Consider the following 23,057-nt stretch of genomic DNA (forward strand, 5'->3'; position numbering starts at 1 on the left):
TTTCGGGCAAGAGGCTTCAGCCCCCCCCCCCCCCCCCCCCCCCGATGAAAATGTCCAAAAAAAATACCGGTATGGTGCTTCTAATATGACCTTGTCAGTATTGGTATGTTGAGTTGAAAAACGGTCTGCGTAATTTTCCGGCCCTCCCTATTGGAAAATCCTGGATCCGCGCCTGCGTTTATGGATATCGGTGGGTCATCTAGCGCTAGCTAGCTACGATGCAACGCACGCGCGATATTTAGAAACGCTTTTATACGATTTACGTACGCAAACGTAAATAATCGCCTGTAAATCTTTTCCAGACTTCAAATTGGCAACGTAATTCGTGTACGTGAGATAATCTCTGGCAGTTATGGCCGACGTGAAAGGTAAGAAAACGTGTACTTTTAGGGATTTTTCGTAAAGAGTTACCCAAATTACGTGTTGACGTGTATTTTTTCAATTCAATTTTGAAATGAAAGTGATAATAGAGTGTGAGAAATATGATAATTTTTCCATTCTAAACTGCGGTCGATCTTCCTCGGCTGCTCTCCGTGAAGTGCGCCGTAAGTCTGGGGTAGCGTTCATACAAAAAGTGACCGGTCCAACTCCACCCTAGCCGCAGCTCAGCTCAGCTCGGCGGAATCTGCAGGTGTTGGGAATTGTTCGATTGTCTAATAAATCAGCTGTCTTTGTAGTTCGGCTTTTCAAAAGTATGAAAACAATTCTCTAGATTACATTTTCCATCCAGACTCCAGAGATTTTGTTCCGTATCGAGATAGAAAAAGACAATTTAATGGCAACAATTGATCAGTTGATTGGCATTGAACATTTGATTGCCCATTTCAGCCAATTCCATTCAATTTGTGTCTTGACTCATGTGAAAAGAAATTGGTGATCGTGTATTTGTTTTATATGATATTTCGTGTGTCAGATTTTGGGAAAGAGCATTATCAATGTTTTTCAATCAGTGGGGGCGCTGGTCCGAGAATGAGGATCATCCACGTAAACGAGGACAGACAAATTGCATCCTAAAAAATAAGGATCGTCCGCATTTTCGCTGACAATTCTGATTTCCGATCCACTCGCTATGCGAAAAATGGATTCCATGATGATTTTATTGATGCATTTTACATTGACTTTGTACAGAGACTTTCACGGGTGATAGATCTAAATCCTCGGGAAGAAGGACAACCCATGAAAGTACAATGTAGATGGTGAACTAGGGGTATTTATTACGCTGAATCCATTTTTCGCATTGCCAGCGTGTAGATCGGGAACCCGAAAAACCGCTGAGCGCCAAAAAAATAAAAATGTCCGCAAAAATGGCAGAACGATCCTTATTTTTTAGGACGCATTTTGTCCGCGTTTACAAGGATATCCTTCATGGGGTTGATTGTCATTCTCGAACCAGTGCCCCTACTGTTTAGACTTTAGAGACTAGATTGAGTTTTGAGATCGAGATCCCTATCATGATTTATAGCCGGGAATATAGACCCTAGTCTATGTATAGATAAATCATTGTGTGTTTACAGACTAACTTTCAAATTTAGAGCATGAAGATCATGAATGCCTGGCAATATTGCTCTTGGCTTCTAATATTTCCTCAAAGTTTTATGGAATATATGTAGACCTATGATTAATTCTTTGTCAGTATTAATACCAGACTGTACTCTAGTCTAGGTATGATTGCTCAACATTTTAATTCCCTCTCCGGTCCCTTTTTCATGAATGTCAAAGACAAAGGGTAAGTGTTAGACCTAGACTGGAATCATCATTTTCATTGTAATACTACTACTACTACTACTACTACTACTACTAGTACTACTTCTAATGATGATGATAATCATAATGACAATGATAATAAAAATAATTTTAATAATGAAAATAATGATGATAATAATGTTAATCATAATAGGTCTATTAATAAAATTAAAAAATAATAAACCCGTAATAATAAATAATGATGATATTAGGCCAAATAACAAAAATGATGTGTGTTTCTCGTCCCCGCCCGCCTCCTTTTTTCAACACTATTTACTATTAAGGAATAAAAGCCCAAAAGCCCCACAAAAGCCTATGATCTACATTTTGTTTAAATAGCTTCGAAAGTGATACAAATCATTTGATTTGTCATAATAAATTGCATCGGTATACTCACATAGCACAATATTTCAGAATAAACAGGCTTGGCCAGCCTATAATTAGCATGGCAGCCATATTGAGAGAAAAAAATAGCAATGCCCTGCCTCCTCCTTTTTGTAAAAAGTCAGGACGAGAAACACATTTTTGTTGTTATTTGGCCTTAAGGATAATGAGAAGAATAAGAATAACTTCTAAGAATAATGAAAATAATGAAAATAATAATGATAATAAATGATAAAGTGGTAACATGATTACAAGCAATCACAATGATAGAACTCCTGCAGAAAGCAGCTCTGCTTGGTACCGCAAGACTCCTACGAAAAGTACTACAAGTTGTAGCGTGCCCTCAGTATACTTATGAGATAAAATCAGCATAGATCAAGCTAAGATATTGATAGATTAATAATAATATTGATAATGATAATAATAATAAATGATTATGATAATAATAAAGATGATAAAAACAACTGTGAAAATAAACGAATTTGATGTTGAATGTTGATGATGATGGAACAACCATTTGAAAATAGATGAATTTTCCTGTGGATGTGATATTCATTTACATCTTGAAATGATACCTCATATAAACTTACATCGACTGTATATACCGGTACTTGAAAAATACTGATTTTGGTGCAATATGTTTATCTCAGATTAGAGAAAGTTTCTTCTTTATTTCCCCAGTTAATAGTGCTTTGTGCTTTAATATTATACAATTATACTAGAGATAGTAGAAGTAGTATGATGTGTGTACAGGTAGATCTGCATTTTCTACATACCCGGTAAGGGTTGTAATGGAGAAGTCTTCAAACGAGGGTGCCATGCAGTGTAGACGGAAGAAGACAAATTTTGATACTTTTAAGAAATAGATCAGAATAATAATAATAAAGAATAAAGAAAATATGGAGGTTATATATTTTTTTAAAGTCAAAGTCCCTGATGATGTACGAAATCGCTATGTTCAATGTGGTGGCTTATTCTTGAGATGTATTGATCTATTTGACTATTTGTACTGAAACTACACACAAAACTGTATTGATCTTCAGGATGGAACTATGATTTGTTGGGAAAATGTAAAAATGTGTTACCCATAAAACAACAAAAGATGTCTGCTTTATCATGTATAAGGACAAAAAGTCTCAGAAGATTATTTCATGCATACAAATTGTGAGAGTTCTGTGTATGACATAAATATTGTGACCAAGACCAATTAAAAGAAAAGATTCCTCATGTAATTTGTGATGTCAACTTTAAGAACATGTACATGTATATCTGGTATTTTTCAAAAACTTTTGCTTTGCTTATAAATTTGATTTCTAATTCTATGATGGGTAAATCTGTAAGCTGAAGTTAGTGTACCGACTACCGGTAATGTCACATGGTCCTGTGACCTTGATACTTTTCTGTCCTTCTTTAGATTAATCTTTGCTTACTAGATGCTCTGTAATGAAAAACTTAGAGATGTCAATAACCCTTTTAAACAATTGGTTCAGAAATAGAATTTGGACTTTAATGATAATCTTGGACATAATCTGTGCATACACACAGCTACGATATAAGTGTACGTGATGTGTGTTATGTGCTGCTGTGGCATATCATTGTTCTCAGAGACAATTGATACCAGTATAGGGGTCATAACACATGGGGTCACATGGGAACATCAATAATATTCTTTCAAGTTATCTATCATACATGTAACTAATGCTTGTATAAAATTATATATACATGTAGAAATTGTTAATGTTTACACTGTATGAATCCAGCTGCACTTTTGTTAGATTAATGAAAGTGCACTTAATACATGTAGAGTGTTGAGCGGTTTGAGCCAAATGAAAATCAACTACCAGTAGTACTTTTTTCTTATATATAAATTGTTGTGTTTTTAAAATATTTGTTTTGTTAGATTGAACATATTGTAATACATGAACATTTGGCATGTTGGCAACTTGTCAGAGCACCATCTTTTTAGTTTTCTTATTTTTCAGTTTTCCTAGGTATTTTTGTAGCACATACACTCGTACAGTAGGTGTATTCAAATCTAGAAATAAAAGAAATGGAAATGAAAATTACCATACATGTATATGTCTTAACTTTTCATGCAGGAACTGATGCATTTGCTGGCTTGAAGCAAGAACTTCAAGTTGGAGAAGAAAAATACCAGTACTTTAATCCTACAGCTCTCAATGATCAAAGATATGGTAAGTCAATATTCATAAGATTATCACCACGTGAATGAAGTAGTATTGATTTTATTAGATGACTTGAATAAATTTGTTTCACACTCAGGGTATGTTGTAGACCATTGAACTCCTCTTCAGTACTTGCCAAGTAGGCCTCAGTACCATGCTTTGTGAGGTGTTGTAGAATTATATGAATTATTATTACCCCCGCCCCCAAAAAAGAAAAAAAAGAAAGAAGAGAAATTGCATTTAGAATTAAATCAAAATCTCTTCTAAAGTAAAGCGTACTGTGTAGGATTGACAGCTTATGCAACTAAATTCTTATTTCTACAAGCAATGAGTTAGGATAGGATAGGACGTTAAATGAAGGCCCCGTGTAGAGAAGAGTCACTACCTTTGCACGTTGAGAACCCAATGCATTATTCGTATAAGAGAAGGGGGAAACTTCGGTGTAGTGGTCCACCTGCACACACCCCAGTATAGTACAATACTACTCTGTAAAGAGGTATATGTGGAAGAATGGAAGAATAAGAAGAATTAACTTTTGATGTAAATTTAAATTACAGCTCCTACATGCAGAGATAAATCATGTCTGAGTTGTCTGATTTTGTAAAGTGATACTCTGTTTACTACGTAGATCGCTTGCCATATTCCATACGAGTGCTCCTTGAGTCAGCCATCAGGAACTGTGATGGATTCTTTGTCAAGGAGTCAGACGTGGAGAACATTCTCAACTGGGAACAAAACCAGAACAACTCAGTGGAGGTCCCCTTTAAACCTGCCAGGGTTATCATGCAAGATTTCACGTAAGTTTTCATGAAATTGTGTAGCTGATCCAACCAGATGATCCATCAGCAATAGTTTCATTCCAAGCTCCAAAATAAAGATTTTGTTACGGAAACGTACATCAGGTCCCCTAAAAAATATCAGTACTAGAGCAGAGTTTTTAGGGTTGTATGAGAAGGATATGGTTATCTCTTGAATGGATTATGATGCATGATAGTAATTTTTTTTTGCATTTCATATTTTAAATATTTTTATTTTCAAATATTACAAGTTGTTCAGATAGTTATGTTTGTCTTTATTTCCTATTTGCAACACCAAGTGACACACTCTCTCTCTCTCTCTCTCTATCTCTCTCTAACTTTGTTTATCTCTTTTTTTTTCCTCCCTGAATATCCCTCTCTCTCTCTCTCCCCCCCCCCCCTTTGTCATTTCCTGGCCTCTCCGCCTCTCTTTCTCACTTTCACTTCACTCCTCTTTCTTCCTGTAAAGCTTTTCCCTCTGTCTGTCTTTGTTCTATTTCTTTCTCTCTCTCTCTCTCTCTCTTCTTCAATTGTCCACTCACCAGGGGTGTACCAGCAGTGGTAGACTTTGCAGCCATGAGGGATGCTGTAAAGAGACTAGGAGGCAATCCAGAGAAGATCAATCCTGTCTGTCCTGCAGACCTTGTCATTGACCACTCTGTTCAAGTAGATGTCACCAGAAGGTAAGCAGAATGTCTCACTCTCTTCTTGCCTCCTCAATGAAGAAAAAAAATTGATCATTTATGGTTATGAAGATAAATGCAAACATTGTTGATATCATACTGTTTTGCTTGAATTTACATCATTCCAGGAAAGCTTGCTATTGAATTTGCTCTACATGTATTTAGGATCGTTCAAGGTAAGAGAGGTAGAGATTGTGTTTCATACAAACACACATGACACTCACAAACACTCACACCAGCATATATGTATTATCTAAAATGTAATTTGAAGTAAAGAAGAAGACTTGGACAAGATAAGCAGAAAAACTGTATGTAAAAATGCTATTTCCCTTCATTATAAAAAATAATCTACTTGTATACTATTTTTTTTTAATGCAATGAGCTATTCATCTTATGTTGCATTCTTTGAAAATTTATATTACATATCTACATATGATGTTTGAGGACAATTCATGTTCATCCATCCTTCTGTCTCTCTCTCTCTCTCTCTCTAAAAGAAACCCACCATGATTCTCATTTCCTCCCCAAACACCTCATTCAACTCATAGAAGCTCTGATTTCATCATATATTTGAATGATAAGAACTAGTAAATGATGTATAAATCCAACACATGTACTTGTATATTTGGACATGAAATATTTGATGAACGAATTTGAAAACAAATCTTCTAAACCTTTTGTGTGCTTGAGTGTCTTAGTATCTCATCTAACCTGTCTCTTCCAGCTTCCGTCCAAGGATAACGCGCAATGCGCCAAATCCTGGAGGGGGCGACGCAGCAGCTCGGTCCTCCTGCGGCGGGGTCGCCGATAGCTGCGTAGCATGCATAGGACAGGGCTACCGGTTACCTATTCTAGATGAAATCTGCCCGTACCATCACTTGCCCTCAGATTGGTAATGCAATGCAATATTTTGTTCTGAGTCATTCAGAAACCAAGCCCATGAAACACTAATTGTTCAATTTACAAGAGATTTGCAGTTTTAACACATTGATAATTGCTTTCAGTGTCATAAACAAATTGTATTAGTCTTTTTAAATGACTAATTATAAGTTTCAAAATTTCATTACGTTTGATAAACTGCTTGTACATGTACATACATGTACTTCATAAAACCTTATATACTCTGTTGAATTTCCTGAGATAGTTAATTTCTAATATATTCAATTAGTCAGTTTTGAAGATCGAAATAAATAAAAGGGATTTTTTAATGAAATACTAGTACAAGCTCTTGTTTTACATGCAGTGTTTTTTGTTGTATTGTTGCTTTGTTGCATCATTAGTTCCTATTACATGCATTTGATACCAGCATGAAGTTCTTAATCCGTCATGTAACTAGCTCAAGTAGTGAGACTGAGAGCACCCATCATACATGTGCACCTTTCCTAAATGAACAAGTATATTGTACAGCTGATGCTACATGCCTGCATCATTTCAAAGCCAAACATACTTCATTATACACATATCAAGATGTACTTGTGTCAAATATTTGGTTTGTACACAGAAAACTCTAGTAATTCAATCTTTGTGCATAGAATCATGAAAAGAGAATGCCAGTAAAACCATTAATCATCTGAAACATTTGACTATAGTTATTGGTTTGAGTAGAAAATAATGTCAATTTATACAGGTGTAAGTTAGCTTTTGTTTTATTATTTGAGTCACTTATCTCTGTATCCAGTTATGTTTGACAGTGAGGATTATATATAAACATGTGTATGTACACATGCATGGATACATACACATGTTTAAATTCGTTCATCTGCAGAGCTCTATAAAACAGTAAACTCATATCAGAAATAGCAGTTTTCATGCTTTCAAAACAAACCCCGCCCCTTCTTTCCTTCATAGAATGAAATGATCCTAAACTTACTATTCTCTATACATGTCAATAGTTTTGGTTAAAATTATGTGGTTTAAAAAAAGAAATTGTTTTTGGTCATTTGCGCTGATTTTACACCCAACCACATTACCCTCTTTTTTCTTTGTATTGCTTTGTGATTTTTCTGTGTTATATTGCTTGCACTCTTCATGTTTTGTGGCTAACACTATTCATCAATACTATTTTTTTTTAATTAGATAAATTAATAAATACGTATTATAAGTAAATGAATATGTAAATGAATAAATGAACTAATAAATTAATAACAAAATATACAGCTTGATAAATAAGATAGATAAATTAATGAATGAAAATGGGTAAATTTGTTTATCATGACAAACAAACCAAAAGTTTCTTTATTGAAATAATCGGAACTGATCAAATGTAGTGAGTCACATGCAAATAAACTTTATTTTATACCTCTTTTATAGCTACAATTGAAAGTGTGTACTGTCTTCATTGTTATCAACCACACTATCCATGAATGAGCAAAAGGAAGGGGTAAAAACTCATATTTTATGACTTAAGATGTTACAATATATATATACAGGAGGCATTTTGTTTGTATTAATTCTAGAGTTTTTTGTTGCACTTTTTACATTCAAATACCCCTTAAAGGGCTTGAATACTGCTATACATGTACATGTAACTCTTAAAACTTGCCACTTATTTTGACATTATTATAATAAAATAGACATATTTGGTTGAATGAAACATGGGTTTGGTTTCCAGACAATATGGAAAAACACCTTGACATTATTCATGCAATTCAAAAGCGCAATGTGATGGTACTGGGTAACATGTTACACAGTGTAGTAGTACACAAACATGCATTTTTAAGGTTAAAATAAGCTTATTGAATTTTCCTTTCATTTACAATTATGTTTTGTTGAAATGTTTTTTTTAACTCATATCTTCTTTTGGTTTTTCAAATACTTTCTTTGACCTAAGATATTCCTATGTTATTATTCCTAGTAATTTCAATTACAGTGAATAATTTTGATGGAGCAGTATGATTTCCACATCCGTTTCCTTGATGTTTGAAATGATGTGCATGCAATACGTACGCACATACTCATGAATCATGTAAATAATTAATCAAGAAGATTTTTTGCTGAAGCAACCAATGAACTAAACACCAATTTCCTTCTTCAAATGACAGTCCATTCCTTTCTGTTTTAATTCTGTTTTTAAAGATCATATTTGCTACCCTTTGTCTCCCTTCTAGCATCCAAATGTAAAACAGAAAAAACCTAGCAGCATCTTTTTTTCTCTATTTACAAGTTTCTTTCCCTCTTTGTCCTGCACTCCTTCTTATTCATGAAAGTCTGCCCTTCATCTCATTTTTCGTCTCATTATTTTGCAACATTACCCCCAAGTCTATTTGATTCTGTTTAGTGCATGCTGGTTCTGCCGCCTTCCCTGATTGACCTTGCATTTATTGAGTTATTTGCTTTTGAACAAAATCTTTGTATGTCCTTTAATACATCATATTTGGAACATTGAATTACAGACACCATTTCCCTGTGCCCTTTCAAATTTCCTTTCACACTTGATGTTTCCTGCTTTTTCTTAAACTAAACAAAAAAAAGCCCAAGCTGAAGTATTGAAAATGTGTTTTGATTCTAAGAAATAAAATAAATTGTATTTATCGTAGCATACCATTTTAACACCTTTTTACTCTTTTGAAAAGCAGGTGTTCTGTATTGACTTTAATTTATTGATTTCAGTTTGGCAGATGTTTAAATTTCATTACTTCATAATGTCCACAGTTTATTCATTGCAGACAGAGAGAGATATAGTGGAAGAAAACCAATGCAGACAAAATATTTTTTTTAAAGTAGGATATTGTTTTAGTCCAAATTGCTACTTTTATCCTAATAAAAATAAAATAATAATAATATTGATAATAAAATTTCATGTTTTACACAGGGTAGCCTCATCAGTATTAAAACTATTCTCCCTGAGGGCCCTGCAATCATATTACAACCCAGGATCTATTAATTTGAATCAGATATTGTTTTGTTTTTTTATTTCCGTATAATAAAATCAGATACAAATACATATAAAGTAATTATACAGAGAAAAAGGGACCGTATACGGCTGGTAGCCCATATTCAGCTGCAACTATAATTGTTGCTGCTGGTCTTCCATGGGGCCAGTTTACAATATGCAAAATATACATAATATTAAATTAACAAAGTAAATAATTACAAAGTATCAGTCAAAAACATAATACAAATACTTAAAGGAAAAGAAGAAAAGAAATAAAAAAACAAAAACAACAAAAAACAACAACAAAAACAACAACAACAAAAACAAACAAACAAAACAAACATCATATAAACATACATAAAGAGGTACAACAACAAGGTGATATAGTCTGTTTAGGTTAGTCTTAAAGGTGGCAAAAGTGGGTAGTTGACGCAAATCAGGGGATAATTTATTATATTGAAAAAAATCTCTGTACACAAAAGTTCTTTTTCAATAATTAGTTCTTGGCTTAGGTAAAGAGAGGTTATGTGCATTACGGAGGGAGTATGGAGAGGGTTTAAACTCAAACATGTCTTTCAAATATTCAGATATGATGATGGTAATGTGAATCAATGCACACACACTTTCTGCTCTAAAGTTCTATTATTAACACTTTGGCATAATCAGTCATACTGGCTGAGTTACACTACATAAGTATGTATTGTATGATCCATGCATCTTTCTTTTTAACACTCATCGAGGCAGAGAAAGGAGGAAATGAAGAAACATGTGTCATTGCTTACATCTCATCTTTCAATTCATTGCATACTTACATGTATATGTGTTTGCATTGTTTAGATGGAGTGGCTGACCAAGACAAAAAAAGAAAGTTTGTTGTGTGTCCATATCTTTGTGTGTACACTTACAGTACATTAGTCTCTCATGTCTCTTCATTGTCTCTCTTATGCTTTCAGTGTTGATGCATTAAAGAAGAACCAGGATATTGAATTCAAGCGCAACAGAGAAAGATTTGTCTTCCTGAAGGTAATATTCCTATCCAATATAATCAGCTTGATAGTTTCTTTCATTACATTTTACTACAGTGCATTCAATTAGAGAGAATAATCTTCGCCCAAGAATTCATAACACGATAAATGAGAGTATAAAGCCATTATTTTTGTCATATTTTACCATAAATCATAATGTATAATATTTTATGAGGGAGGGAGGGAGGGAGGGAGGGAGGGAGGGAGGGAGGGAGGGAGGGAGGGAGGGAGGGAGGGAGGGAGGGAGGGAGGGAGGGAGGAGGGAGGGAGGGAGGGAGGGAGGGAGGGAGGGAGGGAGGGAGGGAGGGAGGGAGGGAGGGAGGGAGAAGAGAGAGAGAGGGGGGGGAGGGGGGGAGAGAGGGGGTCGATTTTAATTTGCTCTCATTTAAGAGACAAGTGCAATTCTATCATGTTCTCTTTTTTGTATGCTTATAGTGGGGATCTAAAGCCTTGAAGAACATGTTGATAGTGCCTCCAGGATCAGGCATTGTTCATCAGATCAACCTTGAATACTTAGCCAGAGTTGTCTTCAACACAGATGGTGTCTTGTATCCTGACAGTCTTGTTGGTACAGACTCACATACCACCATGATCAATGGACTTGGTATCGTAGGATGGGGTAAGTGCTTGTAGAATGTGTAATAATGCCCCCCCCCCCCTCCCCCTATTTTGTTGGATGTAATTGACATTCAGAATATGGTCTCTTTGTTTAAAGTTTCAACATTTTGTCATTCTATTTTGAGGAGCAGTACATTGAAGCTACTGTGTACCACCTTATTGTTTAATTTGCCTTCATGGAATTTCTTATGAAATAGTGGACGTTGTGGAAATCTACTTCAGGAACAGAGGTTGCTTTTGTGGTTGTTGTATTTTATGAAAATCCTACAAATGATTAAAGTTTTAATGATTAGGCACCAAATCATGACGCTTAAACATATATGTTTTGAAATTGTTTCTTTCATTCCATCTTGAAATGTCATAGAAATGTATAGATTAATGAGGTGTAATCAGTTAAGTGAATTACCGGTAGATTGGGTTTGATTTTAAGGACTGAGATGGATGTCTCATAAGCTATATTACATATTATGAATGAGTTCACCATGTGACCCTGATCTTCATCATTTCCATTTCATCCGTGTCCATGTACTTACCCTCTCTCTTTCATTGAACTTTGATCAGGTGTGGGAGGTATCGAGGCCGAGGCAGTCATGTTAGGTCAAGCTATCAGTATGGTGCTACCTAAAGTAGTCGGTTACAAGCTGACCGGATCAATGGACGCTCTAGCCACCTCCACAGATGTGGTTCTAACCATCACAAAGGTATTAAAGAGGAGTGTGAAAATGAATCCACTGTTCAAGGGAACTCTTCTTTGATAAGACATTAGACCAGTGGCTGGCGACTAAAAGGTTGTAGATCTTGAAGAAGATGTATGTTATAACCCATGTTTTGTCTGAGATCATAGAAGTAATTGACAGCACAATTCTATGTTATGATTGAATTGATAAATTAGATGTTCCTTGTAGTCTTACTATCAAAGGCATTGTTATTTAGGTGGTTCACAGTGAGCTGAAAATTGATTTCTTGGTTTTGAAAAGTCTTCTCTGCTGAGGTAATGTCATATAAAATATCTTTCACACTCTATTTCTCCACAGAGATTTTGAATAAGTTTTAAGGGTAATTTTCCTCAATATAGAGGGAAAGAGAGATAAACTAGTTCAACTGTGATCCATGTCTAAGTGAAATGTCTATGTTGAATCTGATAGCTTTTGTATTTCTAATATAATTGTTATCTCATCTTTATCCTCTCAGCACCTAAGGCAGGTGGGAGTGGTAGGAAAGTTTGTAGAGTTCTTTGGTCCAGGCGTAGCCCAGCTTTCCATTGCAGACAGGGCTACCATTGCCAACATGTGCCCAGAGTATGGAGCCACTGTAGGATTCTTTCCTGTAGATGATGCAAGCATTGTTTATCTAAAACAAACAAGTGAGTCTAATAAGACATTCATCAGTGATTCTTGCTCTATCACTGATTAGTGTGTTGGTTATTTAATATCAAAGTGATGATACAACAAAATTCTAATTTATTCCGTACAGTGGTACATTGATTTGTTTTGTCATTATTTTTGCTTTACTTTTTGAGGATTTTGATAAACATGTGTAGGCATTGTGATGATGATACAAGTACTAATAATAATACAGTGGAATCTTGCTTTAATGCGCTTCTTGGGAAATTACCTTGTTATATTGAAATCCTGTTAACTCAGGGGAAGGGGGGGGGGCACTAGAAAACAAGTGCCGTGACCAGCAAAATTACCTTGCTATAATGATAATGTATTATAATTGTGTTTTGTATATAAAGACCTCACTATAGTGGCTTCATGTATAGCCCTGATGCCTGTTAATGGTTCATGCTCAGGTGCTCCATTTATAATGGCATACTCATCACCTTAAATTAACTACCGGTAGATGAAATGATTACGGTACACCTTGAACATGTAGCTACTCCCTCATTTCATTCCACAGGTCGTGATGACCAGAAGATCAAGTGCATTGAGGCGTATCTGAGAGCAGTCAAGATGTTTAGGAACTTCAATGATGCCAATGAAGACCCTGTCTTCTCACAGGTTCGATACCCAATCTACCAATTGATTCATGTAGCTATTACATTATGTAGAGGTCACAGATATCTGTGAATACTCCTCATATTTATCCTATCAACACAGATTTTAGCCAATAAACATTTCAAGAAAACACATGTGCTGACTAAAATATTGGCATTACCTAGTCATACATTTTATAAAAGGCAGCAACTGTCACAAATCCCCACCTTCAATTCGATATCCTCATTCTACAATGTTGTTATGAGTGTGATATTTCCATTTGTGCTTCTTGAATTTGACCCACATTATTCTTACTTTACTGTTTGTTTATTGCCTTTAACCCTTACTGTACTGGGGGGGGGGCCTGGGAGGCCCCCCCTCGACATTTTCGGAGATTGCGCCGCAACCGCTTGGAATTTTGAATTGTCGTTTCATGACTTTTTTCCCTCAAGTCTTACGCACATTTTGATACCATTTTCGTCGAAATCGGATATACCTGTAAGGCGTTACATAACAATTAGTATGCGCATGTCATCAAAAAAAAAAATGAAAAATGAAAATCGCATCAAAATTTGCATAAATTATCATTATTAATTACATTAAAATAACTTTTTTGTGTGAGAAAAGAAGTTTCATATGGATAATGAGTTTCAACATTCAAAAAGTGGAGTTTGACACGTTTTCGGTAAAATGCATAAAATTAGCGCATTTTGCATAATTAATTAGGCTAACGACAAAAATTTGCATATTCGGAAAAAACTAATTATACCATCTTGTTCCTTACGTAAATATCTACAAACATGCAAATTTTCGTGTTCATCGGACAATCGACGGCCGAGATCATAGGGGGGGGCCTCCCAGGCCCCCCCCCAGTCAGTGGGTGCTCAAAATAGCCCAGTACAGTAAGGGTTAACAGTGATACTGTCTTGATATAAAGGCTAGTATAGTTGAAAGCTCTGTGTCATGTCATGTCACTGAAATCATATTTATGGTAAAACATTTATTTAAAATTCTTACAGGTAGTAGAACTTGACCTTGGAACGGTGAGGTCATGCTTGAGTGGGCCGAAGCGTCCTCATGACAAGGTGTTGGTGAGCGACATGAAGATGGACTTCAAACAGTGTCTGAATAACAAGGTTGGCTTCAAAGGCTTTGATATTCCTGCTGACAAGCAAGCAACCTCCATACCCTTTCTCTTTGAGAACCAGGAGTATACACTCAACCATGGTTCAGTGGTGATTGCAGCTATCACAAGCTGTACTAATACAAGCAATCCATCAGTCATGCTGGGAGCAGGTAAACCATTGGCTTGTTTGTCTTTTTGATTTGATATTTGTTTTATTATATTTTGCTTAATCCTTATAGTGCCACGTGTATCACAAATACAATTTTGGGGACAAGTTTTCAATCATTGTGCATGTTTTAAATTATTCTTATATCATACAAACATTCCATGATATCTTGCTTCACATTTCTCGATCATGTTGTGTATTTCAAGAAGATATACAATTTTTTGTCTCTCTGTGATATTTGGGCAGTTTAAAGTATGTAACTGAAAGGATTAAATGATTGAGCAAACAATGAGTAGGTTATAGGGTGATTGCCGGACTAGTGTGTAACTTCAATGCAAATGTCAAAGTTTATTTCTGATTTCAATGATAAATCTAGCCTTTTACAAAAAAGACTATGGCATCCACCATGAATGATTTATTAAGAATATAGTAAAATAACTTTTTATTTTCATTCAGTTTGATATTTCTGTTGCAAATTTGAGTCACATATAATCTATTTTTCTTTGGATTGTACCATTGTATTCACATTATCAGACTTTTGAATGGTTCTATTTTCTGCAGTAAACTTGAATGATTGCAATGAATATTAATAACTTGATCTTAATCTAGGTCTTCTTGCTAAGAAAGCTGTAGAAGCTGGTTTAACAGTGAAGCCGTACATCAAGACCAGTCTAAGCCCAGGAAGTGGGGTCGTGACATACTACCTTAGGGAGAGTGGTGTCACTCCATACCTGGAGAAACTTGGGTAGGATTCTCAATCCAGCTTTATAGATCTGTTTCTTTAGTTTGATTTTCTTTCAATTTCTCTCTTTTCAGGTGTAATTTTTTTAACACTCAAAATCAACTATAAATGCATAATATTTCTTTGTCTTTCTTTTTCATAACCTTCCAAATGAAAAATTTAATATCTTATATGAAGCAGCAAGATACCCACCCCCTCCGAAAACAAAAAATACATTGTGAGATATTTCACTACAAAATAAATCTGCATGTAATGATTTACTTAATAGCACAACTTCAGATTTCTAAGATTATTTTCACTTTCTTCATGTCTTTTTTATTTCACATAGTTCACTGTCAATTTAACAGCACTTTGATTTATACATCATTTTGATTATTCCTTCTTTTAATTTCCTAGGTTTTTCGTTGTTGGTTTTGGTTGTATGACATGTATTGGAAATTCTGGACCACTTCCTGAAGAAGTTGGCTCAACCATTGAAAAGGTAAGAGGTTCTACAAAAGTTTTACATTAAAATATCTTCCACCCTTTTTCATATTTTTCTCTTTTCTTCTGTTTTTGCTTTCCCAAGTTAGAGATGATTTCATCTTCTCCTTTTCTATCATGTTCAAGTTATCCTTTTCTTAATAATTTAATTCAGCAGAATGTTCTAAACCACTACATTATGTGTGAAGTAATTTTATTGCCCTGTAGGCAAAGAAAGCCTCTTGTCAAATGGCAAAGAACCCTCACAATCTAATTCACATAAGTTGGCTAATACAAGAAAGTTTTATATAAATTGGAATTTGATCTACAACAGATGAAATTTCCACCCAGTAAATAGTTTTGCAAAGAGAGAAAGAATTTTGTTGGTACATGTATATGTATGACTGTGATGCATGAATTATTAATCAAATCTTGTTTTGATATATGACAGGGAGATCTGGTAACATGCGGTGTGTTGTCTGGGAATCGTAACTTTGAGGGGCGTATCCACCCCTTGACCAGGGCTAACTACCTAGCTTCCCCACCACTGGTCATCGCATATGCCCTGGCTGGAACTGTGTGTATTGACTTTGAGACAGAGCCACTAGGTAATCAACAGTCTTTCTTACAATTGTACACTTGTTGAGTTTGGAACGGAGGTAATTTTCTGTATTATGTTTATGTTCTCCAATTCTATAACATAAAGCGCAGAGAGAATTTAATTGAAATTATTACATGCTTAACAAATTTACCATTAGTATTATTATTGTATGTTGAAGTTTAATTCTTCACCAGCAATTAGCTTTACGTCATCATGATTTTAAGGTTAATGTTACATGTTCTTGATGCAGTCATGATAAGAATAATTAGAACATTTCTAAATAGAAGTTATTTATGTGGTATCGCAGGCCAAAATGCAGATGGGCAGGACATCTTCCTGAGAGACATCTGGCCAAGCAGGGCTGAGCTTCAGGAGGTAGAGAAGAAGAATGTCATTCCATCCATGTTTGAAGATGTCTACGGCAAGATTGAGGTAACTACATCCCTCATGAGATTGATCATAAGTTGTATTCATGGCATTCAAGTGTAATGATACTTAATGATATTTGATGGTATTCACAGAATTACAATTTAATGCACTTTGCTACACAATCCAATCTTTGCCAGTCAGCATTTGCATTGTGATATGTTTATGTTTATGATTAATAATTCATCAGCTGACCACAAGAAGGCAGTTATGGTACTGCTATTGACAATGCATAGGTCATATGGCCTTATTGCAGACAGGAAGATATATGAGTGGAATAACTCTATGTGGTAATGCTTATCAAAACATTGGCAGAGATGCCAACCCTATCATCTGCTAACTTAAGCATGTAATAATTCCACTATGTTAAAAGACAAATTAAGAGTAGCGAAAGATTGTTTCAGCATATGGATCGCCGTAACCAATGCGTGGATATTGCCACAGAATCCAAATGGCGGAAAATCAGCAAAATAAGACCAGGAAATGGTCTCGGAAGTATAAGACCGAATACAGTATCAAGTACCTGTGTAATCGGAAGTCTGATAGTAATTCATCATGCATTTTGTACAATTTTTATGTTATTTAAAAAAAAAGGGGGAATTATTTAACTAAATACACATGTAAAATGCTCCAAAATAAGGCTCAGATTGCACCAGAGAGCATCTAGAACCCCAGAGCTTCCAGGGCCCTAAGGCGGGCCCTGGACCCCGGCCGCATGTGTCGGGCGCTACGCGCTCGAGATGTGCGCTACGCGCACATTAATTGGTGTCGATTACAAATCCTCCCTATTTCTGATTTCCAAAAGTTGGCATCTCTGCATTGGGCAATGCAATGAATTAATGACCTAATCATACTAAATCAAAGAGCATGTGGCTCTTTCTTGTTAGTGTCTGTAGGAAATGACCATTCTACATTATTTATTTATCCTAATATTAGATATTGATATGTCTTTTATGTACTCTCTCCTATTGACAGCAAGGGAATGCCAGTTGGAATGAATTGAAGACCTCTGATGATATGTTGTACCCATGGGACTCTGAATCAACCTATATCAAATCTCCTCCATTCTTTGAAACTATGGTAAGTACATTGATGCTTATAAAATGAGGTAATGAAAATGAAGATTTTGAGGTAGAATTGAGGTAGAAAAAGAAGATGAAGGAAAATGCTCCATAGGAAATGAACTGTTTAGCTGGAGTGCTAGTGACAGAGAAATAAGGCCCTCAAGTTTGTATTTTGGAGAAGAATCTTATATTTTCTCCAGAGATTAGCCTGTAAGCCTATTGGTGTTGTTCAAATGTTCCCATATATATGTTGAATTACAATAGGCAGTGACAAAGTATACATTAACATATTGGTGCATAGTCAAGGAAGTTTGTTCCATCCATTCACAGTGTGTTTCTACATGTTTATCATCTAGACCAAAGACCTTCCACCAGTCAAGACCATCAAAGATGCTCAAGTCCTCCTCTTCCTTGGTGACTCGGTAACCACTGACCACATATCACCAGCAGGTAGCATTGCACGGAACAGCCCTGCAGCACGCTATCTAGCAGGCCTTGGACTCACCCCTCGCGATTTCAACTCGTATGGCAGTCGCCGTGGCAACGATGCTGTCATGGCCAGAGGGACCTTTGCAAATATCCGTCTGCTCAACAAATTCATTGGCAAGGCAGGACCCAAGACTGTTCACATTCCATCGGGCAAGACAATGGATATCTTTGATGCAGCTGATCTGTATCGAAAGGAAGGCTGCCCTCTAGTGGTAGTGGCTGGCAGGGACTATGGCGCGGGATCATCCAGGGACTGGGCTGCTAAGGGACCATGGATGCAAGTGAGTATCAAACAGGCACCCTTAACTTCTTTTGAAACGATTGATAGACAGTAGTTAGACAATTCCATATACATGATTTATTAGATAAAAGACACCTCTGTTTGGCATTCTTCCTCTCTTCCCTTCTCTCTCTCTCTCTCTCTTAATACTGCATTAAGTCTCCATACATGAAGTTGATTACTTCAATTGTACAATATGGTTTGAGTAGGAATAGAATCTCCATAAAACATATTCAAAATATACTAAAATATGTCAATTAAGAAATCAAAACTCCCCTCAAAGCAATATAGAAAATGTTGTTCTGCTTAGATCTCAACATGTAAAATATTGGCATGTAAACAATTTTTTTGGAGATTCAATAGTAATACAGAATAACAATATTTGTAATAATATTTTCGACTCTAGGGTATCCAAGCTGTGATAGCGGAGACCTATGAGAGGATACATCGAAGCAACCTGGTTGGTATGGGGATCGTACCTCTTCAGTTTTTGGACGGTCAGAATGCAGGGACTCTAGGTCTGACTGGTAAAGAGAAGTACACCATCAGTCTGCCTGATAACTTGACACCAAGACAGCAGATCACTGTGCAGGTAGGCCTGTCTTACATTACTTCATTTGTATAGATGCACCTAGAAATCTATTCATTGCTCGTTTAAATAAAAAAAATCCATGCGGTTGAGGATAACCATGCAAACAAAGAGAGGGATAAATTAAATTATAGGTACAGTTTGAAACATTTTGTTTTGACAGAAATAAATCATTATCTATCCCAGTACCCCTCTATGGAAGTTAGGTCTTCTTGATAACATTCTCCATTTAAATCTTTCTCTAGCCAGCTATAGACTAATTGCTCTTCTATCTTCATTTATGAACACTATGCATGTTATTCTTACATACATTTTACTTTGACCTCAACAAAAAAGAAAGTTAAAATGTTTAATTGATATAAATTCAGTGGGCAATAAAAGTATGAGCTTGTTAGTGATTCTATAGTAAAAAAAAAATTTGATAAGCTTCATGAATTTTTAAAAACTGTGCTTCCTTGAATTGTTGACTGCCAGATATTGGTGGAAGTTTAGTGATTGACATTATGTTTAAATGTTACACAACATTAATGATGCAGTCAAATATCTAATAAAGTAAAAGAAAAGTTAACAAGAAATTCTGCATACATTTTATTCTTGCATTCCAATAATTGAAGATTCTTGCCATAATGCTCCTGGTTTCTGTTTCTTTTTTTTCATTGTCATGCTTTGTTCATTTTTTAATCATTTGGATTAATGTGAATGTCTTGCTGCATATTCACATATTTTACCATGACTAATATGCATATGGATGTTCTCCAAAATGACAGCACTAAAATTCAATTTTCTTGTATTTCCTCCACAGTTGGATGATGGAAAGTCATTTGATGTCTGCGTCCGCTTCGACACTGATGTTGAGCTTACCTTCTACCAGCATGGAGGCATTCTCAACTACATGGTGCGTAGGATGCTGGACGAATAAAACCATTCAACCAATCAAGAAGGTCACAATTATGATGTCTTTCTGTGCAAGCATTATGAACATAGTCACTCAACACATGTGGCCATAATTTTTGTATACATAATTTGTTGTACGGTTATGTATATCTTGTATAATGTAATGAACATCCCGTTTGAATGAAGTATTCATGATTCATAATTCCCTTGGTATACTCCCTACCATCTCCAGTATCCAGATGTTGTTTCATGTTTGCATAAGACTGATTAATACAAAAGATTAATTGGTAAGAATTTGATGATGTTTTTTTAATGAAACAAGTTTCATTTTTTTTAAAGAATCCAATATTAAGAAGAGAGAAGGAGAAAAAACTTTTTAAAAACAATTTGTAATTTAGAAGTGTATATCAAATTTCGAGCCCGATTTTCTAGCCTAGGACATTTCTGTTTATGCTAGTAATATGTACTTTATCAAAAATGTTTTTTCATTGCATAGAAAACCTTTTATACAAGTGTGCATTAGCGGATAATTAAATCTGGATTTATACAACAACTAATACAAACTAACCTCTCTAAGCGCTTTAAATTCATTCACACACATGATGTGCACACCATTTCCACTCCCCCACCAGATTGACACTGTAAGGGCATAGGGCATTTACTAGGTGGAAAGCTACATCTAAATTCTCGTAATGCAAACATTTGAGCATTTCTTACATAGATGGGAGAAAGAATAATTCCCTCTGGTATTATATGGAGTGGGATCTCAAGATATCTCCCTCTTTTTGCAGACATTCATTTTCCTTCATCATTTATTTATTTTTTATTTTTTTTTTTGGGGGGGGGAGGAGAGAACAAGTATGTAGAGAGTAAAAAGCATTATTTCTCACTCAATGTGGGCAACTGTCCGTAATTGGTAGAATTCAGTGCATAGCTTTTTTGTAATGGTTGTTAATTATTAAGCTTCACATTTGTTCAGGGTAATGAACAACTATTTCAACTTCCTTTCTTGTGGTTAGTTTGGTCACATTGTTTATTTTCTGCTCAAGCAACTGCATTAAAAAAATAATTGTGTTACATTTGTGTTAAAAACATGTGCAGCTCAGTGTGCCATTGTATAAACTTGTACAATTTCAACACTGATTTTGTGTTGTATTGCATGATTAATGTGATTATGAAATAACAAAGGAAGTGAGTATGTACAAAATATGTATATTTATTCACATTTGGTTTAAGTCATGCAGTAAAATATTGTGAATAATAAGTGAAAAGTAACAAATTGTCAATTAGCCTATACAAGTATATACCTCAAAATGAGCCTTTTGCTAAGCTGTTTAGTTGTAATATTTAACAGCTTTGAATTGATTTATAGTCATAAAAAAATCCCCAAGTGGAAATTGTTTGATTTCCAAATGACAGCAACTACTATATTAATGAGTTTAATTAACCCTCATAGTTCTCTTTTGATTAATTCATTTGAAACGGTGTATCTATCCTAATATTATAATTTTATTATCTCTTAAATATATTTAATTATATGATTTAAACGTCACATGGTGCAGGTTTCATTCGCTTATATTTCATGTTTAATGTTATGAATGATTTGAAGAGATGAAAATGATTTTAAGCAATATTTTAAGGGATGTCTCTTTGAGTGTCTTTGATGTTGTTAGCTCATAAAGGTAGTAGCACTGATTAACATTTGATAACTTTGTCAAATTCCAAATTCTAGAAATAATAAGCTATCAAGCTTCAAGGGAGCATGTTAAGATCAACCGATGTCGTAAAAAGTTAGAAGTGCCAAAGATCATGTATTTAAGGTGCATTCACAAATCTTTATGATGTTGACAAATATTTTCTGAACCCACCCTTAGTCAGGCTCATATCGTTAATAACAAAATCATAATTAACTTCAGATTGTAAATCAAATCAATGTTACTACCTTATACATTTTACATGGATGGAATGTAACATTAGTATATTTATTTTTACTTTGGATCAAGCAGTAGCAACTAATATTGGTGTGGAGATTTTAAATTACTATTTTTGTTTAGAAAAAAAGTACTAGATTCCCATAGAGGGAAAAATTAAAACAAAGTATAAGATATGTGTTTATGATTTTGTAATGTTTTTAATTGTTTGTGTAGACCTATTACCATTTTGGCAACAATTAAAAATGCATGTAAAATGTCATCTTGTTAGTGGAGAGGTAATGTTACACATAAAACAGAGCAATGTTCATATAACAGGAGATGGAAAAACAAAATTGTCATTTTATAATTGAAATTAACACTGGTATGTGTATGATTAAAGTGAGTATTCATTTTGTATTTGTGATTTTGCATAATGATGATGTAGTTTAAGTTGCATTAGTAAAAGTAAAGTCTTATTTATGAATAACATGAATTTATCTTGACATTTGTTTACATGTATCATTGTGTTATGTAATTCACTATCAGAGAAGTTGATAATTTGGACAGCCTCTTGAGGAATAAATTGTTGAAATGATTAGAATGAATGCATCCTTAATCTGTTATTATTTCTTTTTGTCATGTGTTTTCATGTTCTTGAGGCAATTTTTGTTTTAATAACCAATTTAAATCTAGTATATAATATAATATAGTATCCAACTGTATAATGAAACGTCTTAAAAATTCTGTAGTACATGTATTTCAAAACCAAATTATGGTATTCACCTAAGATGAAAAATAATGGAAATGCTTCAAATAATAAATCAAATAGTTTTTCAGTAGATGGATATTTGGTGTGATGAATGTGGCAAAATAAATCTGCCATACTACCACGGCCCTCGAAAGCAAAAGCTTGATTTCAATATGACAGAATTGTACTTGCATTTTTTTATTTGGGTGATTTTATCTAATTTTTTTTTGTAATGAAATGTAGCCTACATACCAACCACTTGAAATAC

At 34.8% G+C, this 23,057-nt stretch overlaps 1 protein-coding gene across 2 annotated transcripts; it reads left to right on the forward strand.

The window, feature by feature from the left end:
- The first annotated feature begins 242 nt into the window (after window positions 1-242).
- LOC586198 (cytoplasmic aconitate hydratase) lies at window positions 243-22,646 on the forward strand. Of its 2 annotated transcripts, XM_031000126.1 has the most exons (19): window positions 243-368; window positions 4,227-4,322; window positions 4,942-5,110; window positions 5,656-5,793; window positions 6,518-6,685; window positions 10,621-10,690; window positions 11,128-11,311; window positions 11,872-12,011; window positions 12,502-12,673; window positions 13,213-13,313; window positions 14,309-14,585; window positions 15,191-15,326; window positions 15,720-15,804; window positions 16,237-16,393; window positions 16,694-16,818; window positions 17,788-17,892; window positions 18,233-18,646; window positions 19,052-19,237; window positions 20,037-22,646. In XM_031000126.1, the coding sequence occupies exons 1-19, from the start codon at window positions 353-355 to the stop codon at window positions 20,151-20,153; spliced, it is 2,856 nt and encodes a 951-aa protein (XP_030855986.1). In that variant the 5' UTR covers window positions 243-352; the 3' UTR covers window positions 20,154-22,646. The 2 variants fall into 2 exon arrangements, with proteins under 2 accessions (XP_030855986.1, XP_030855987.1); XM_031000127.1 differs by lacking the exon at window positions 6,518-6,685.
- The last annotated feature ends 411 nt before the right edge of the window (window positions 22,647-23,057 follow it).

Source organism: Strongylocentrotus purpuratus, unplaced genomic scaffold (assembly GCF_000002235.5).
Source record: "Strongylocentrotus purpuratus isolate Spur 01 unplaced genomic scaffold, Spur_5.0 spur5_scaffold_6, whole genome shotgun sequence".
NCBI lineage: Eukaryota > Metazoa > Echinodermata > Echinoidea > Camarodonta > Strongylocentrotidae > Strongylocentrotus > Strongylocentrotus purpuratus.

Bases quoted from the DNA above. Each gene is read 5' to 3' on its own strand.
- LOC586198 (XM_031000126.1), top strand. The intron at 10,691-11,127 runs GTAATATTCCTA...GTATGCTTATAG, and splicing joins AAAGATTTGTCTTCCTGAAG to TGGGGATCTAAAGCCTTGAA. The intron at 12,012-12,501 runs GTATTAAAGAGG...TTATCCTCTCAG, and splicing joins TGGTTCTAACCATCACAAAG to CACCTAAGGCAGGTGGGAGT.